At 36.3% G+C, this 19,229-nt stretch overlaps 1 protein-coding gene across 1 annotated transcript in view; it reads right to left on the bottom strand.

Moving 5' to 3' along the window:
- The window catches only part of LOC143920381 (adenosylhomocysteinase-like 1), a 40,112-nt gene extending 31,112 nt beyond the window's left edge, over window positions 1-9,000 (bottom strand). The window contains exons 1-2 of the mRNA XM_077443257.1: window positions 8,756-9,000; window positions 5,544-5,869 (exon numbers count right to left, since the gene is read on the bottom strand). Of these exons, the coding sequence (XP_077299383.1) occupies window positions 5,544-5,784 (241 nt within the window). The 5' untranslated portion in view covers window positions 5,785-5,869; window positions 8,756-9,000. The remainder of the gene's footprint in view (window positions 1-5,543; window positions 5,870-8,755) is intronic.
- Window positions 9,001-19,229: the final 10,229 nt, after the last annotated feature.

The following is a 19,229-nucleotide window of genomic DNA, read 5'->3' as shown; positions in this document are numbered from 1 at the left end:
TCCCAAGATTTTTTGAATTTTAAACATGTTAATTACGATTATATTTCACTATCGAGTAAGCAGAAACAATTGAAATCTCTATCAGGGGCCAAACCTCGCAAAATGGAAATGTTTCAGAGCAATCGGAAGAGTTTAAGGAAGGGAATACTTAACGTTGTACTAGTGAAACTAATAAAAACCTTGTAAAAAAATGAAACACTGTCTGGGCGAAAACACACTGAGTGGTACGTGGTACGTGTTTTTTTCTATTAGATACTTTTAAACGTGCGAAAAAACACAGCACCCCTAGCCTATATACATGGTACACAGTCCCAAAAATCACCCCCTGGAGTGATTTCGGTGATATTTTATCCTTGCTTGACAGTGATCGATAACGGTGAATTCCATATATGAAGAAATATATGAAAAAAATGTCGGTTGCATATGGATATGCATACACGTGCGACCTCCCAAACATATGCATTCTGCACGTGCAACTACACCCGAATTCAGTTTGGGAGGCACCCACTTGACGTGACGTCCCATACCACTCAGTGTGTTTTCACCTTATATAATCGCCCGTACTATCTTTATATCTGCACTATGCGTATATTTTGAGTGGAACTATACCATTTCATAAGCATGTCTAATTGGATTTCATCAAAACACATTTCAAACTTACATAGATCCACACATATCGAAGGTAAAGTGCGTATACATCTAGCAATCAAAATGAGAAAACTATTATACATATTATATTAGAGAGCTAAAAAAAACCAGTCGGTTGCAAAATTCAACACAACACAAAACCTACACGTGATCGTATAAAACTGGTAATAATTAATATTGAGCTGATGGAAAAATTTTTAAACATTAGAAGGAATTTCTCGTGCATATGTATATTTTTATTATATTCGTATTATAATTTTTGAGGATTGCCTTGAAAGAACGAGAAGTACCAGTGGAGTCGCGTTTATTCATTCAAATTCAAAACATCGATGATAACAACATAGTAATAAAAAAAAATATTAAATAAAAATGAGTTACCTAGGAATAGTACGTACGAAGTTTTTTCTCCCTCTCTCTCGTTCCGATCATCATATCAATATGTAGTGGTTTTTTTTTTATTCCGAGTATGCTTTGAATACGTTAAAATCACGTATGTATGCATGTACATACATACATACATACATATCCAAGGTCTCGAAAAATATAATGATCATCACAAAAAAAAATTGCCGTTTCCAATTAAGCCGGTCAATTGGAAGTTGTGTAGTACTATGAGATTGATGTATCGGAGATTGAATTTAAAATGGTTATGCTTTGAAAGCTTTCAAATGGTTCTGAATCGAGTTCGAGTGCACAGTGAAGGGACACGACGCGATAAGGTGCGACAAATTACTCGTCGCATACTCAAAAATTTTCATCGCCAGTTGTTTGACTGATTGTGCAAAATAGGAATTGCTGAATTCCACAGGTGAATATTATATTTACCTGTGGTTGCGTTAATGCTAGCCGCTGAGAGGATGTCGGGTTCGAGCCTTTAATTGATCTCGATTGAAAAGTGTTTATTCCGAGTATTTCTGCAGTGCTGCTGGTCAGACTCGGATATTTGTGTTCATGTTGATCGTTTCCTATCAGAGTTAGCCAGTTTATCTGATTTCATTATTGAAACGGTTCCTAATCAAATTGGCGAAAACCATCCCACCTACTATTTGTCACCAATATTTGAATATAATTTCAAATTTATATATGTATGTACAAGTTTAATACTGTAACCAAGAGATTAGGTGATTGTTGCTCGTTGACCACTGGTTCACCTGATCTCGCGTTCGCGCCAAAAAGGTCTCGACGTATGAACAAGCTGTATACAACAGCCAATAAGGTCTCACGACCCAATGACCAATGATCTCTCTGTGTTGAGAGTACACATTAGGTATAAATATTAGGCCATTTTATAGTCCGTGCTTATTCGGAGCTGACAGGCCGACGGATCAAGTACAATAAACTCTACCAATACTGTGCGTCTTTCACTCTAATCTAGGAAACCCCTCTACACGTCCACGCTACAATACCATAGGTTTCCCTCAGGAGAAACCTGTAATGCCATCATGGAAAAATATAAATTAAAAATATCCAGAAAAAAGCACAAATATTGATGAACATAGTAGTATGGTGCCCGTTGATATTTCAACGGGTGATTTTGAAAAGGAATTGATACATGAATCACACCCGAGGCTATTGTCGTTAGCGGTTTTAATGGTCATTTCACATCACCCCCTCACTTCCCCCTCATTCCATCCCCGCACCCTCGTCCGGCCGTCCGCGTACAAATGAGCACGTATACGTTTCTTTGTTAGTGGTCACTTTGCGATCTCTTGAATATTTTATATTCAGTTTTTAGAAATATTCTTAAGGTAGATAATGCATATAGTTTTTAAAACCATTTAGTTGGACAATTTATTTCGCCCATTCATCCCTCGTAGAGTCGTAGTGATGAACTACTACTACGTAGATAATAAGCAGTGGGACTTAATATTATTACATAATCAAACGTTTTAATTTTGAAACGGACAAAAAACACCTTTCTATAATTAGTTAATTTTATTTATGTTTTCAATTAATTTTAGACTAATTTTTGGATTTTACAAAATAAATTTAAAAATTGTCCCATTTAATTTGAGCGATTTGTCTCTACCAAAATTGCCAGCTACCATACAAACGGTTCCCGGAAAGATGCACTAAATTGCACTGAATAGTAGCGCAGTTTCGAGAAGTCCTAATTTCAAAAGCGCTCAAAAAGAACTTACTTATTTTTATTTTTTATTTTTTATTTTTTTACATATATACCAGGAAGCCCTTACAGGTAACCCCAATGCGACTTTCTGGCCAATTACAAACATTGCAGCATTTTTTTTATTATACAAGTCGCTGAATTACGAGACACTGAAAAACTCGCAAATTAACGACACATCTATGAATTGTACATACATTTTATTGTACATTACTCAATCTCACATAGTGGCGACATAGTAGGTAGGAAGGATAATTAGCTAATTTTACCGGGAACCGTTTCAACAATGAAATCAGAGAAAATTGGCAAACTCTGATAGGAAACGATCGACCTGGAGTCACAAATATCCAGGTCTGACCAGCAGCACTACAGATATACTCAGAAAAATTCTTTTCAATCGAGGTCAGCTCATGGGATCGAACCCGGCGCCTCTCGACGCTAAGCAGAAGCTTAACGACCGAGCTATGCTGCTGGCTAATTCTATGGCTTACGCAATAGAATTCCACAAAAAAAGGTTAGCACCTTCGGATAACATACAAATACCCCTTGACGCATTTTTGTGAAATTCTATTGCGTTAGTTCTCGTTGAGCACTATTGAAAGTTTGGATGTTTCGAGAGTGCAACTATCACGAGTGCATTTTTCTGGCCACCCATACATGGTAGGCAGCAATCTCTACTTAACTCTACTAAGGACAGATACTAATTAGAGCAAAATGCTACCATTGAGTTGGTCTAAAACCTTTTTTTACAACCCTCTTCTATACTGCACTTACTGCTCTGTTTACAAGTTTTCTTTTGCTTTCAACTCTGTTGGAACGTTTATTGTTATTTGCCATTACTCAAATGACCATCCGTCTTATAGACATATGTAAGACATTATAAAATTGTGCCAAATGAAAGCGAATGGGACGATTTCAATAAAGTTACAAATGTAGTATGACAACAGGCCAATTTGATGGAATGGGTGTCGGTAGCACGTATTGCACAAATTGGCTATCGAATTTGGAGACATCTATTGCCCATTACATTGGCAATAATAAGCGACTCAAAAAGGATAAAAATAGATTACACAACCCGTCGAACATACAGAGTGTTTCATACAGCCAATTATACAATTCAGTCCTACTCGGACACAATAAGAAAGAAAGGGATCAACTGTGAAGTGTCAACTGACAGCTAATTGACGCATGATTAATAACGGGTATGGAACTTTGTATTTATTTAACTTTGCTTATCTGAAAATACACTAAAGGGATTATAAAATAAATCTAGTGTTTGATATACACTTGAAGATGTGACGATACTATCGAAAGTAACATGATTTATAATCTTAGCTTAGATTTAGATAAAGTGTGTATTATATTACATAGAAAAAAACTGATATCGGTAAATATTTGTGTTGCAATCAAACAATAGCAGCGACGGAGCGTTGAACTTTAACAAGGATTGTTGAAAGATTTACATCAGATGTATGCTATATTTAATGGTATTTGAAGAGAATCAGTGTCTGAAATGATGTATTATTTATTTTTATTCATTTAATTCTATCTACCTTGTCCAGTTGTAATATTGAGTAGTAAAACTAAATATGTATGCACTGTACATATATTAAAATATATAGTATTATTTCCAACTTATTAAAATATGATAAATTAATATAAAATAATACATATTATTAGGCGCTTAATTTAAATAATACGTAGGGTTTTAAATAAAAAATGTGTTTTTGATCATATTCACTACTAATCGATAGTATTATATATATTTATGTACATATGTTGAAATAAAAAATGTTTAAATTAATTAATTTAATACCATTTTACCCTGAGCGACACCTATGGTATTAAACTTGTACATATATAAATTTGAAGTCATATTCAAATAGTGGTGACAAATAGTAGGTAGTATGTTTTTGTTGCCAATTTGATGAGGATTGGAAAACTCTGATAGGAAAAGATCGACTTAAAGTCCAAGTCTGATCAGCAGTTCTGCAGAAATACCCGGAATAAATTCTCTTCAATCCAGGTCAGCTCAAGGCTCGAACTCTAGAACCTCTCAGTGGTTAGCATTGATGCAAACAACGAGCCATACTGCTGGCTACTTTTGTGATCTTTAGCCCAAAGGCTAGAGTTTCATTATTTTGAACGTTTTAATATAAAAATATTTAATGTATCAATGAGGTGAAGACGCGAAATTTCTATACTGACTCATTGTAAGTAAAAGCTTTATGTAAATAAAAAAAAATAAAATTATTAAAGCATTTAATACAGACTTGTCATATGTATTAGTATTAAGAATCGTTTAAAACAAACATAAATTCGAATCTCAGGAAGCGATTCTGAAAAATTTTCCCCCCCAATTAGTTGATAATAAAGATTTAAATCAATAAATACGAATACAGACCATCATCAGTCATCGAAGAGTTTAATACAAATACAAATACATCTATGAGACTTGTAAGTTCCGTATAACGAGCAGCAATCTAAGAAGCGTTCAAATACAGATAATCAAAACACATATTTTTCTATCGTTTATAAATAGTAATAAACGTGGAAAACGAACGTGAAAAATCTAAATAAATACTCACGAAAAAAGTACATTGTATAAATTTGAGCCGAGGCAGCGACAAAAAGCTCTCACGGGAATTCATTTAACATACAAATAGAAAATCAACGAGTGTGAAAAATTTAATACATTCATACACTTCGTATTCAGCATCGGAACACATTCAATGCTAGGTGAAGAGAAAAAAATAGTGGTCTATTTTACCGGTGTAGGAAGCTGAGCTGTACGAGTCGGCGGAGGATGCGGAGAGAGACCGGCTCCGATACCGAGAGGACTTCTTCAGGGCCCCCGTCTTGGAGTCCATCTTGCTGCGGCCGGCGTAGGCGTTCGAGTTGTCTATGGACTTGACGGCCGAGCCGGGGTCCGTCACGGGACTGTCGCAGACGGATGCCAGGTTGCTGGCGGCCTTCTCATGGTGTATGCTCGGGTCGGAGGCGTCTGCCATTATACTATGTTCGGCCAATGGAACGTTTCAGGCGATGCTAAATGAGTGTCGCGTTCACCCGAATTGCCGTCGAACAATTCATGAGCTGTAACACGTACAAAAAAAAATAAAAATGTTATTATTATTATAGCCGTAATATAATAACGTCATTAGCGCGCTCAAGGTGAGCCTTTTTGATCAGATGATTTGTTAGCATTGAGAAGTTTGATTTTTTTTTTTTTTTGGTTCTATAGAAGTCATGTGATGTATTTTGTTGTGGTTGTAAATAATGAATTGACTGTTTGGTTAGTAAAAAATTGGTTTTTTGCTTTCGAAACATTGGAGTAAGTGGATTTGGTTTGTAGTGTGAGTTTATTAAATGCTGAGGAATTATTGGAATGTATTTATATAAATTATAAACTCCGGCCTAATTTTATGATTAATTTATATCTTGTAAAAAAGAAAAAAAATAGAATTTTAGTCTATTCGTTCAGTACTCAATTTTTTTTATCAATTTTTAATATGGTTGTTATTTTTGATCAATATTTTTAATAAATATTATATAATCAATATTTTTAGAAAATATTATACAATGAATTTTTTCAATAAATATTATACAATCAATATTTTTAATAAATATTATATAATCAAATATTTTAAATAAATAGTTACTAACTGAAAATGGTGTTCCCAATCTTTTTTTTTTTTTTGATAAAGCTATCTGAAGAATAATTAAAAAAAAGTCAGTATGTATTATTAATAGTAAATATTTTAAACATATCTTGACCTTTTTCATCGAAATTCAGTACAAAAATACTGAAAATATTATCTGCTTTTTAGCTTATAAATTTCATCCAATTTCGATATTCAATTGTATGGTCAGTAACTTTGTTTGATTCGGTCAGTAATGTTATATTATCAGTCACTAACTACTTTACTATTTTATTTGTCAAAAAATATTTAATACAATAAGCGATTTACTGACCGGTTATATTTAATTACTTGGTATACTATAATCACAAAATTTTCGTTAAAGTTATTGAAAAAGTCTGACCACATCTGCTGCCTTCAAAAATACATTGACTTAATATATACATATATGTATATATTAGAGGCTGGCATTTAAATGGCTAGTAACTTTGTTTGGCTGCTTTCACTATTGTCTCTTAGTCAAAAAATATTTAAAACAAAAATTAATTTACTGACCGTTCATTAATATTTATACGTTGCACTATTATCACTAAATTTCCACAAAAGTTGCTGACCATTTATTGAAAAAACTGATCATTTCATTTGTTGCCTTTAAAAATATATAGACTTAAACTATGTAATTTGGTCAGTAAATTTGTTTGAATGCATCACTATTGTCTGTTTGTCAAAAAATACTTCGATAAGCAAATATAAAATAAGCAAATTACTGACCGTTAATTATTATTCATATTGTACTCGCAATTGTATATAGGTTTTTGAGCTCTTTTTCCTGTTATGCTGTACATTAACATTAGAACAATATAATACGATGATTAGTAGATCAGTAGCTATTAAAATAGATATAAGATGTATTGTGAACATAATTCAGTAATAAAAAGCATTTAAAAATCAAAAAAAATATTGTAGTCAAGTTACTGAGCATTAAATACTAAATGAAAAAAACTGACTATTTAAATTGTTGCCTATATTAATTAAATAATATAACCATACTAATCAAAATTAATAATCATAAAAATAGTAACCAATATAAAATACATACATACAAACCAAATAGTTGAATAAATAAAATAAAAAAAAGCAAATACTCATGTAACAGAGATACAATCTTATCAAAAAGATATTTTTGAACTAAAAATAGCTTGCGTATAATTGCAATTATCAGTAGAAACTTAACTGTAATGATCTCCATTAATTATATGGATTGCGTGCGAAAAATAATAAAACATTGAAACGTAACGACAATAAAATGATACATACGGCTAATCAGCAAAATGGACAAGAATTAATAAAAATTTATAGACTTGAGCCATATACTGTTTTATTACTTGACTTCTTCAACTACTGATATTTTATAACACCCCTAGAATATCAACCTTTCCTTTAGTTCCGTTCCAATAGTCCTTACCGGCCTCGTCCTTATTGGAACAGATGATTTTTCTTCAAAAGCTTTCTTTTTAGTCAACCATAGAACATTTCAATTAATATTTAATGAAAATTGAAATAAAGATAGTTTATTTAGCATAGCAATATATAGAATAATACTATATACATATGAACTGGTACATACATATTTCAACAACTAGCTGAAATTTGACTTGAAATGTAAAAAAAAAAACAAGATAACGCACCTAAAATGATATATGAAGGAAAACACACACAAGTAATTGCTATACAATATGCGTATGACACTGTTTACAATGAATATACAAATTATGCATTGTATGAAATTAACATTTGAATGTCTGTTATGACAAACCATACAACGCATGAGTTATTATTAGAACTATAGAAGGAAATTGAAATCGGTGAATAATATCCCATTGAAAAGTATATGGTGCAATTATTATGTAAATTGATGTGACAAGTTTCGAGTCTACAATATGCAGAAGTCAAATGTATTGCATATATCGTGCTGAAATGAATTTTCATGAAATTTTCAGAAATCGATTTTAAAATTGCGCTGTATAGGTTTGGGGTTATGTCTGGTGTGACGTCACCGATGCGTAGTGTTTGTATGAGGGTTGAATTTTTCATCATTTTTTTCTGTAATTGTGAAATGGGGTATGTTTTGTAACGAGTGGTACTTTACAGGATATAACTTGGGAGGTGTAGTTGCAATTTTTTTGCTGATTGTTAGTGTTTGAATGATTTTTTGTGTGGAAAAGACAAGTTTGATTTTGATACTGAGTGATTTGTTTCTGTTTTTGATTGATGATCTTGTTAGTGTATTTATGAAATAAAATTTAAGGTTTGGGAAGCGAGGCGATGTTGGGAGTCTCACCTGTGTCAGGGCGAAGGGGTGGCTGAATGTGGGGCGGAGGCCTAGGCCTGGGGCTCCACTCTCCTGTCAATTTATAGTTGCGATGAACTCTGACAACAACCTCCCGGCACAACACTCCCGACCACACTGACGTCACGAACGCCGAGGAACAAAATTTGTTTGACTGTTTGGCCGAAAGAGCATAGTTGGCGGTATGAGAAATGCTAAATGGATTATTTGGTAAACGGATTATTGCGTAAATTGCGATCGCGCACATGATAATCGTGGCCACAAAAATCTCGAATACGGAATATCTAGCACTTGGGTTCTCGTTAGTACAATATTTCGATTGATGGAGTTTTTGGGTGCCAGATGTTCCGTGATCGAGATTTTAGTGACGTGCGTGAGATGGCTTTTTGCGGAATAATCACCGAACCGGATTATTTATAATCTTGGTCACGAAAATTGCGAATACGTATTATCTGGCACTCGAGTTCTCGTTCGTATGATATTTCACGTGGTCGTGAGACTTGGGCGAGATCGCATTTTGCGGAATAATCACCAAACCGAGAAACACATATTGTACAAAATACAAAAATGCATATTTTCGAGTCGAAGTTTTTAATTCTAAAATATTACCATTTTTGTTACAGTATGTGTGTTGATATATTTTTATTTTCTTTTCTGTGTTGCACATTCGAATCTCTTTGAATGTGTTATGTACAAAAAAAAAGATTCGCAGTATTGGTTACAATGCACGTGAACACTGATTCTTTTTTAAGCTAATCGTAAGATTATCGTGTTAAGTGTGTATTGCTTGTTAATTGAAACGGAATTAATCGCTCGAAAATCTGTTGATACAAGTCATTCGATGATTGCATGTTACGATTATTTATAATTATTATAATAGAACAATTTTTTTTTGCAATAAAATTGAGACATCTTGATTCTTCTCGTTTTGTAAGGATTTTGATATTGATCTATAGACAGTTTTTTTGTGATTTTACGTAATATTTAATACCTATTGTGAAGAATATGCACGAATTTTGAATTGAATGGTTGCAAAATATGATAATCTAATGCAGCGTTGCCCAACCTATGGTACAAAAAATCAATAATGGTGGACATTCAGGAATTAATGATTTACAATCATAAAAATAGAAATATTTTTTTAAATAATTAATAAACATTATCTTAATTATTCATTAATCATAGTCGACGTCAATATTTACAGTCGATGATTGAAAATCCGGCATATATGTGTGTATGTAGTCAGTGCCGGCGTTACAACCGATGGCGCCCTCGGGTAACTTTTTCTAAACACCCTTAGAAAGAATTTTCGCCTTTGGCGCTCTAATTTAAAATTTTGAATGACTTTTGGCGCTCTAATTTTAAATTTTAAAGCTTCTTTGGCGCATCGTTAGGCGCCCTAACTTATTTGGTGCCCTCGGGCGCCGCCCGACCCAGCCCCCCCCTCCCCTAAAACCGGCACTGTAAGTAGTATTTGCATGGTAAGGAATTGTTAAGAAATTTTATGGAAAAAAGTTATTTGCATAGTCACAATTATAAAATGCTCAAAGTTTAATATATTTATCTACCATTTCATCATACTTCTATTACTGATAAATGGTTTTAATAAAAACACAAAATTACAAAGCAGATATAATATATTTTATTTTTTTAATTAAATATCCTTACAAAATAAATTTAATGAGATCCTTGTGCTTGTTTCGAGGAACATAGTTTTTTTTTTAAATTCGATTAAAATGATACGAGGTATACCATTAAGTGCGCAATTCATAATTGTGACTCCGCAATTAATAATTGTGACCCCGCAATTAATAATTGTTTACTCCGCAATTAATAATAACTTTTTTTCGCAAAAAATCTTAACAAAACAGATTCATTGCGTCTACGGTTCTACCCTATCTTCAAATTCCTTACAATTCAAATACTACCTATATATATGTAATTACTAGATCGCGGATAGATACCGTGTGTACAGACTCCAGGGATGTTCAACTCGAGAGCACCCCGGAAGTCGGTTTTGTGAGATAGCTAGTGGTAAGCTTGGGCGGGGCTGGTTTCCTCAAGGTGCCTTCCTTCGTCGTCGGTGGTCTGGTCTCTGCTGATGTCGGCTGCTCTGCTATGTCCCTTTCTCCTTCGTAATGTGCGTGGGATGCGTGATGTGGAAAAAGGGAGGAAATTGTATAATAATAAAAACAGGTTGTAATTCTGTTTGTATGGTGACTGTATTTTATATATGTATAAATACAGAGAATAAGCAGGGGGGGGGGGGGAGTCCGTCGTGAAATTAGCGCGCACGTGTTCGAGAGGTTATGATAACCTCACTCCTCACGTGACTACGTGATCTGACTTCGACGAAGAAAGACCAGGATTTCCTCACTTCTCACCGGACGTATACTGAAGCTGTACTTCCAGTATCGTCTGCCGATCCAGGCTGAGCTGATCGGGACTCGGTGGTGGGAACAAACTCGGTAGCGAACAGAGATGTTCACTCGACCGAAGCGGAAAACGAATAGGAGGCGGGGACGCGCGCTCGGCGCCGATCTCCCTCCAAAACGGCTCCTTTGGTCGTAACGCCACGAAAGCTGACCATGAAGACTTGGTCGGAACATACTCCCCCCGTTGGAAGTCAGAGGATCGAATTCCAAAACAAATAAGAATTAATGGTGCACAAGCGACTAATGAAATACACAAAAACCAAGCAAATAAGCAAAAAAATAACAAAAAAACAAAAAACAACACAACACATAACCCAGTCAGCAAACAAAATAACATTAGTCCATCGTCAATTTCCCATCCTACATAAGCAGCTGACTAAGCCGGCAAGAAACAAACAAAAAATAGACAAACAAACAACCAAAACACCAACAAATAACCAACCCCAATGCTAGGTAACAATATTGTTCAATCGTTATATGTCCCAATCTATCCTGATAGCTCTATTACAAAGCACCAATCAAACCAACAAGAGAAGCATAAAAGAAAAGCAACTCAAAAACTTAAGTTAAAACACATAAACTGAATCCACAACACAGATACAAACAACGCGCCAACTTTAATGTGGGACGTTATGAACGTTCGCCACACCGTTGCACAAATTCACTGAGTGCTGCTCGACTGGCAGTCGAGCTACTCGCCGGACTGCTCGCTTGGTGCTGCTGATGGAGGAGTAGTAGGACCTACTCCTGTGCCCCTGTCTGCCAGGGGCCGCTGCTGCATGTGCTGGTGTGGTAGCACCCTCGCTCCGGGCTGATCGACCAGATCCTCCTGCTGTTGCGCAACTAGTGGTGCGCCAACTAGGAACTGGCCAGGAGTTATGGGAGCTGGGTTGGGAAGGTCGAAAGATGTGAGGGTTAAAGGGCGCGGGTACATTGCGCTTCGGCAAGCGGAATCTTCGTACCGCGGAAATACGCGATTCGTCCAGGGGACGCGTAACTGTCTTGACTGGACGTCTCGCGCCAAAACAAGATAACGGATCACGACCCGTTGTGTGATGGCAATTCCGAGAATCGCTTGAAACTGTGGGCGCTTCTAGAGAGCCGCCCAATATCCAGCCGAAAGCTGTATTCATCATCGCGATGCGTCCTCCTCTGTCACCGCGTGACTTGGAGGGAACTAAAATGGTACGTTTGCCATTGCGTAACATCGCATGATAGGCGTCGCTGCCTATCACCATATCCACTGTACCGGGAATATCGAATGACGGATCGGCAAGGGGGAGATGAAGCGGCAAATGGCTCCGAATCTCGGACACGTTGCGCGATGGAAGTTGATTCGCGATCTCGGGCATGATTGCGCAATCGAGATCAACACTGGAGCCCTGATTGGGGATGCGCGGTAGAATTCGAATTACCGCGCCACTAGTAATGGACGTCCTATTTGAACCTATTCCTACCAGGTTGACGTCCATCCTTTTCGACTTTAAGGCGAGTCGCCTTCTTAAGTCTTCAGAGATGAGGTTGAGTTCGGAGCCGTTATCTAACAATGCTCGAACCTTGTGCGAACGCCCATCTCCGCCGCGAACTTGTACTTCCACGGTGGATAACAGGACAGTTCGGGCGTGAGAAGGCGATACGCGTCTCACCGAGTGTAAAACCAACGATGATTTTACGGGTTTGGCGTTCTCTGATTTCTTGGGGCTCCGATAATGTTTGGCCTTATTTGAAGGCGAAGTTTGGTATGGAGTTGAGTCATGTAACATGGTGTGATGGGCATGACCGCATTTGAAGCATCTCTGCTTTGTTTGGCACGCGTGAACTATGTGCCCTGGTCTCAAGCAGTTGAGACATAGTCGACGTTTTATGGCGTTCGACCTACGCTCATCACCGCTCATTTGGCGGAATGATGGACAGGCTAGCAGAGAATGACTTCCGCTGCAACTGATGCAGGAGGGGCGTTCCCTCCTCACATGCAGAACTGCTGCCTTCGGATTCGTAATGGTTCTTGGTCGAGGATTCGACTCGCCTTTTAAGACGAAGTCGGCATTTGCCATCGATTGGCACTGGCACGTTAGAAAATGCATTATTTTGCTAAACGTGCAGTCTTCATACTTGGGAGTCTGAAGCTCCCATTGCAGAAGTGTACTCCGGTCGAGTTTTCTGGTGATAAACATCACCAGAATCTCGTTCCAGGTCTCGACCCGGACGCCCAAGTTAACGAGCGCACGTACATGCATGTTGGCATCATCTATGAGACGACGCAGACTGACGTGATTGTTGCTCACGACTGGCTCGGCTTCAAGCAATGCCTGAAGGTGATACTGAACAACAATTTTTTTTGTTGTTATAGCGTTGATCCAAAATGGACCACGCGCTCGTAAATGAATCTGAAGCTAATTCCAAGCCGTCAACTAAACGTTGGGGCTCTCCTTTTAGGCTTCCTAGTAAGTATTGGAACCGGGCGATTTGCGAACTCTCGCCGGCCATAGCGGCCAAGAAGCGTTGTGAAAAAAGCGGCCAATTTTGGACGTTGCCTTCGAAGGTGGGCAACTCCAAACGGGGCAATTTTATTGCCGAATTTGATTGCGGTACAGGTGACATTGTGAGGTTAGCGCCATCTAACGGTGAAGCGCTCAATTGCGGCTCACGCAAATTGATTGCTTCGGTGCATCGCACGAAGGCGGCCATATGCTCCCTATCAAATAGGTCCACGACGGATTCGGAGGCCTGCGCCTCTTCTTGGTCCAGCTCGTTTATCTGAGCTTGGATCGCTTCGAATTCAGACAGTAATGGTCTGATTGTTTCGAGCCTGATTCTGAGCTCGAAGATGCTCAGATCGTCCCCCAATTGATTCGCGTTTCTCGTTAACCGAGCGCGAATTCTTTTCCGCGTATTTTTAAGCGTACTCAACGACGCCATTATTGAAATGCGACGAAATCAAACAAAGGAAAAAATGGACGCGGGAAAAAACAGAATGGACGTTGACGACCAAAAAAATAGCAACAACAACAGAAAAATGCTAATTACGACCAACCTGGATTCGACGACGTTGGAAGACCAGCTCTGAAGACATACGGAATCGAAGGACCAATGTACAGACTCCAGGGATGTTCAACTCGAGAGCACCCCGGAAGTCGGTTTTGTGAGATAGCTAGTGGTAAGCTTGGGCGGGGCTGGTTTCCTCAAGGTGCCTTCCTTCGTCGTCGGTGGTCTGGTCTCTGCTGATGTCGGCTGCTCTGCTATGTCCCTTTCTCCTTCGTAATGTGCGTGGGATGCGTGATGTGGAAAAAGGGAGGAAATTGTATAATAATAAAAACAGGTTGTAATTCTGTTTGTATGGTGACTGTATTTTATATATGTATAAATACAGAGAATAAGCAGGGGGGGGGGGGGGAGTCCGTCGTGAAATTAGCGCGCACGTGTTCGAGAGGTTATGATAACCTCACTCCTCACGTGACTACGTGATCTGACTTCGACGAAGAAAGACCAGGATTTCCTCACTTCTCACCGGACGTATACTGAAGCTGTACTTCCAGTATCGTCTGCCGATCCAGGCTGAGCTGATCGGGACTCGGTGGTGGGAACAAACTCGGTAGCGAACAGAGATGTTCACTCGACCGAAGCGGAAAACGAATAGGAGGCGGGGACGCGCGCTCGGCGCCGATCTCCCTCCAAAACGGCTCCTTTGGTCGTAACGCCACGAAAGCTGACCATGAAGACTTGGTCGGAACACCGTGCTTTTTCCAGGAATCAGGGCGGTTTGGCTGTATTTACAAAGCTAGAGTTAAAAAAAAAATGGTTCAGCGAACCTTTAGCAATGCATTTAAAACAATTGAACAATGATGGGGCGCTCTGACTCCGCTCTTTAGTAATTACACTTGCAATAACTAATTTCATGAAATACAATAAATTGTATATGGTGGTACAATTAAGCGTAATGTACTACCAAGTGGTACGCGAGTCAAAAAGGGTTGGGAACCGCTGATCTAATGTATAATTTCGAAAGAAACTTGTATGTATATAAGTTTTGGTTCGTAGAATCCATGAAGTTGTAGAAAAAATCAAATTTTCTATTACGACGATATCAATATCGATTTCGATTCCATTTTCGATTTCAATTCCTTTTTCAGTTCTGGATCCCGATTTCTTTTTAATCGTTTTCGTTTCATTTCCGGATTTTTGTTTCAGTTCCGGTTCCAGTTCTGGATTCCTGGTTCAGTTCTGGATGAGGATTCCTGTTTCAGTTCTGGTTCCCGATTCGTTTTTAAGTTCCTGTTCCGGATTCCTGTTTCAGTACCGGTTCCAGATTCTTGTTTCATATTACCATCAAAAACATTGATCCACCCCATTTTGGATTGCGATCCAAGGCGTAAGGCATCTGTTTATAAACTGAAAATCAATTAAGCGATACTTATCAGGCCCTTTATTTTTTATAGCTGCTGTGAAAGTTCATATAGGTTTTCGGGTCACTATTTGAAGTTTTTAAATATAATAAATATGTAGTGAAACGAAAAGAATTGTTTTTGTTAACTGCGATAAGACGCCATTTAAAAATATTCAATAAATAAACCATAATCGTATTTCTTTTGTGAAATGATATAATGTAGTTAGCGTATTAATACTATTTTTATAACATGATACATATCGCATGTAAGTAGGTACACATATGTACTTATTGTGAAAGTTCTGATTTAAACACTTAAAATAACAAATTAAATGGAAACGCTACAGTTCCTAGTCAATGTATAATTATTGGTTATTACAACTACAATAAAATTCAATAGCAAGACTGTGGGGTCGCTTCAAAGCTTACCGACTCCGACTCTGACTACCTTATGCTTCGACCAGACTCCGAATTTGACTCCCGATTCGACTTCGATTCTTGTGTAAAATTTTTAAATTGTTAGTAGTAAAAATAATAGCGATTTTCAAAATATAAAAATTAAAAAAAAATTACTAAAATTTGACATGTACCCTAATTTATTGAAATAGTTATAAATAAAAATTAAATACACTGACGTCCCGTGGGCTTAGGCAAGTAAGACAACGCCATTTAGAGAAACAAATACACGGCAAACTAAAGAAGAAGAAAAATGTAATTATTATATTTCATTAAAAATAATTTATCATTCAAAAATGAATTGTCAATCCACACTTTTCTTAACGAGGATCCTAATTTATTTCATTCAAATATGTGTACATATTTAAAATGCATTTTATGATAATTGTGTTTCGAAATAAATTTTCGATATAAAAATATATATTTATGAATAAAAAAATCATTTGTATCGTACTAATAAAAATGACGACTTTTCTACTTCGCCTAAGGGCGGCATATAGTCCAAGAACGACCCTACAAAGAATACAAATATAAATTTTCAGCTCAATACGTTTAGGGGTGTGGACAGGATCCAGGCGACAACATTTTTATCCTTTGTAATAGGAGAAAATCCCACTTCCGGTTCATTAAATTTGGTGATTTAATTTTTTAATTTTACTTAAAATCACTATCTTTATTATACACAATAAATATCAAGACGCTTAAAATAATTTAAAAGGTCAAAATAAATTAATGAAAAAATAATGAAATATTGTTTTTAAAAAAAATACTACTTCCGGTTTACGAATTCTGACCAAAACGTTACCAAATCTAAGTTAGTACATAAACAACACAAATATAAATTTTCAGCTTAATACGTTCAGGGGTGTGGACAGGATCCAGGCGACAACATTTTTGACCTTTCTAAGACGAGAAAATCTCTCTTCCGGTTCATTAAATTTGGTGATTTAATTTTTTAATTTTACTTAAAACCACTATCTTTATTATACACAATAAATATCAAGACGCTTAAAATAATTTAAAAGGTCAAAATAAAATAATGAAAAAATAATGAAATATTGTTTTAAAAAAAAATACTACTTCCGGTTTGCGAATTCTGACCAAAATGTTACCAAATCTAAGTTAATACATAAAGAATACAATTATAAATTTTCAGCTTAATACGTTTAGGGGTTTGGTCAGGATCCAGGCGACAACATTTTTGACCTTTCTAAGACGAGAAAATCTCTCTTCCGGTTCATTAAATTTGGTGATTTTATTTTTTATTTTTACTTAAAATCACTATCTTTATTATACACAATAAATATCAAGACGCTTAAAATAATTTAAAAGGTCAAAATAAATTAATGAAAAAATAATGAAATATTGTTTTTAAAAAAAATACTACTTCCGGTTTACGAATTCTGACCAAAACGTTACCAAATCTAAGTTAGTACATAAACAACACAAATATAAATTTTCAGCTTAATACGTTCAGGGGTGTGGACAGGATCCAGGCGACAACATTTTTGACCTTTCTAATAGGAGAAAATCCCACTTCCGGTTCATTAAATTTGATGATTTTATTTTTTATTTTTACTTAAAATCACTATCTTTATTATACACAATAAATATCAAGACGCTTAAAATAATTTAAAAGGTCAAAATAAAATAATGAAAAAATAATGAAATATTGTTTTTAAAAAAAATACTACTTCCGGTATACGAATTCTGACCAAAACGTTACCAAATCTAAGTTAGTACATAAATAATATAAATATAAATTTTCAGCTTAATACGTTCAGGGGTGTGGTCAGGATCCAGGCGACAACATTTTGACCTTCCTTCCGGATGCTTCCGGAAGGGAAAAAATCCCACTTCCGGTTTATTAAAATTAGTGATTTTTTTTTATTTTAATCACATTGATACAAGAATTATACTTGCATTTTTTCGTGAAGACCACACATGTTTAAGGGGTCGAAAAAAATAGTGGAAGAAAAATCGAACAAGAGTAAACTGCCACTTCCGGTCGACGGACGCTTACCAAATTTTATACATAACTTGGTATTGAGCCTTAACTGATCGATATGAAATTTCAGTTCGAATAATCAAAAGGCTTTTGAGAAAAACATAAAAAACCTCGATTCTCTAGAGTAAAAGTACTACTTCCGGTTCAGATAAAAATATTTAAAAAATATAAAATTATAAAAATTATTATTTCTAGTACATGCAAAAAAAATTCAGTCCGATTCAGTTAGTAGTTTGGGAGAAAATCGAATTCAAAAACTTAAAAAAAAGAGGACACCTATAAGGGGAGGTACCATTTCCGGTCAACTTAAAAATTTGAAAAAAATTTACGTAGTGTCTATAAGAATTTCATTAACCGATACTAAGTTTTGGTTCGATAGGACTAACGGTGTTGAAAAAATCCCCAAAGTACACAGACACACACACAGACACACACACAGACACACACACAGACACACACACAGACACACACACAGACACACATACAGACACACACACATTTTTTCTAGATCATTAAAACGTGATCAGTAATCGATTCTGAGTTCGAATCAGTCAAAATCTCGAGTTCGAATTTTCGCATGATCACAAAACTTCATCTATTGTTACTACGTACATAGATAAAGTAAAAAATGAATCGAAGTCAGTTGATATTTTTTTACCCCGATTCGCTTGAAATGCTACAACTCAGCGAATCCGACTCCATAACCCTGATTAATAGTGAAAAGGAATACCACAAAGAGTATAAGGGCGAAATCACACAGGGAAGAACAGCACGTCGTGTGCTTGGCTCCCTGCTGTGGGGGTTCTCCTACATTTCTTCAAATGTGGGATACACCAAGGGATACGTCATCAAATATGGGATACGTCAAGCAAGGATAAATACAAGGATAACATTTTACCGAAAACACTCCAGGGGTGATTTTGGGGCAGTGTGTGCTAGGCGTGCCTTGAATATGTGCAAGGTATGCCACATTTTTTTTGCACGTATAAAAGTATCTAATAAAAGCCATGTGACGCGTTCCTTCCTGTGTGATTTCGCCTAAAACTTCTCGGCAATGTTGAAAGATACTATTTTTTTAATCCAAATGACCAATGATTAGTAACTGGCCATCAGCTGTAACGTTTTCCATAATAAAAAAATTGTAGACATATAAAAGCTTAATATAATAATAATTAAGAATTA

Source organism: Arctopsyche grandis, chromosome 12 (genome assembly GCF_051622035.1).
Source record: "Arctopsyche grandis isolate Sample6627 chromosome 12, ASM5162203v2, whole genome shotgun sequence".
Taxonomy (NCBI): domain Eukaryota; kingdom Metazoa; phylum Arthropoda; class Insecta; order Trichoptera; family Hydropsychidae; genus Arctopsyche; species Arctopsyche grandis.
Note: the sequence above shows the minus strand (reverse complement) of the source record. Positions and strands in the feature narration are given on the sequence as shown.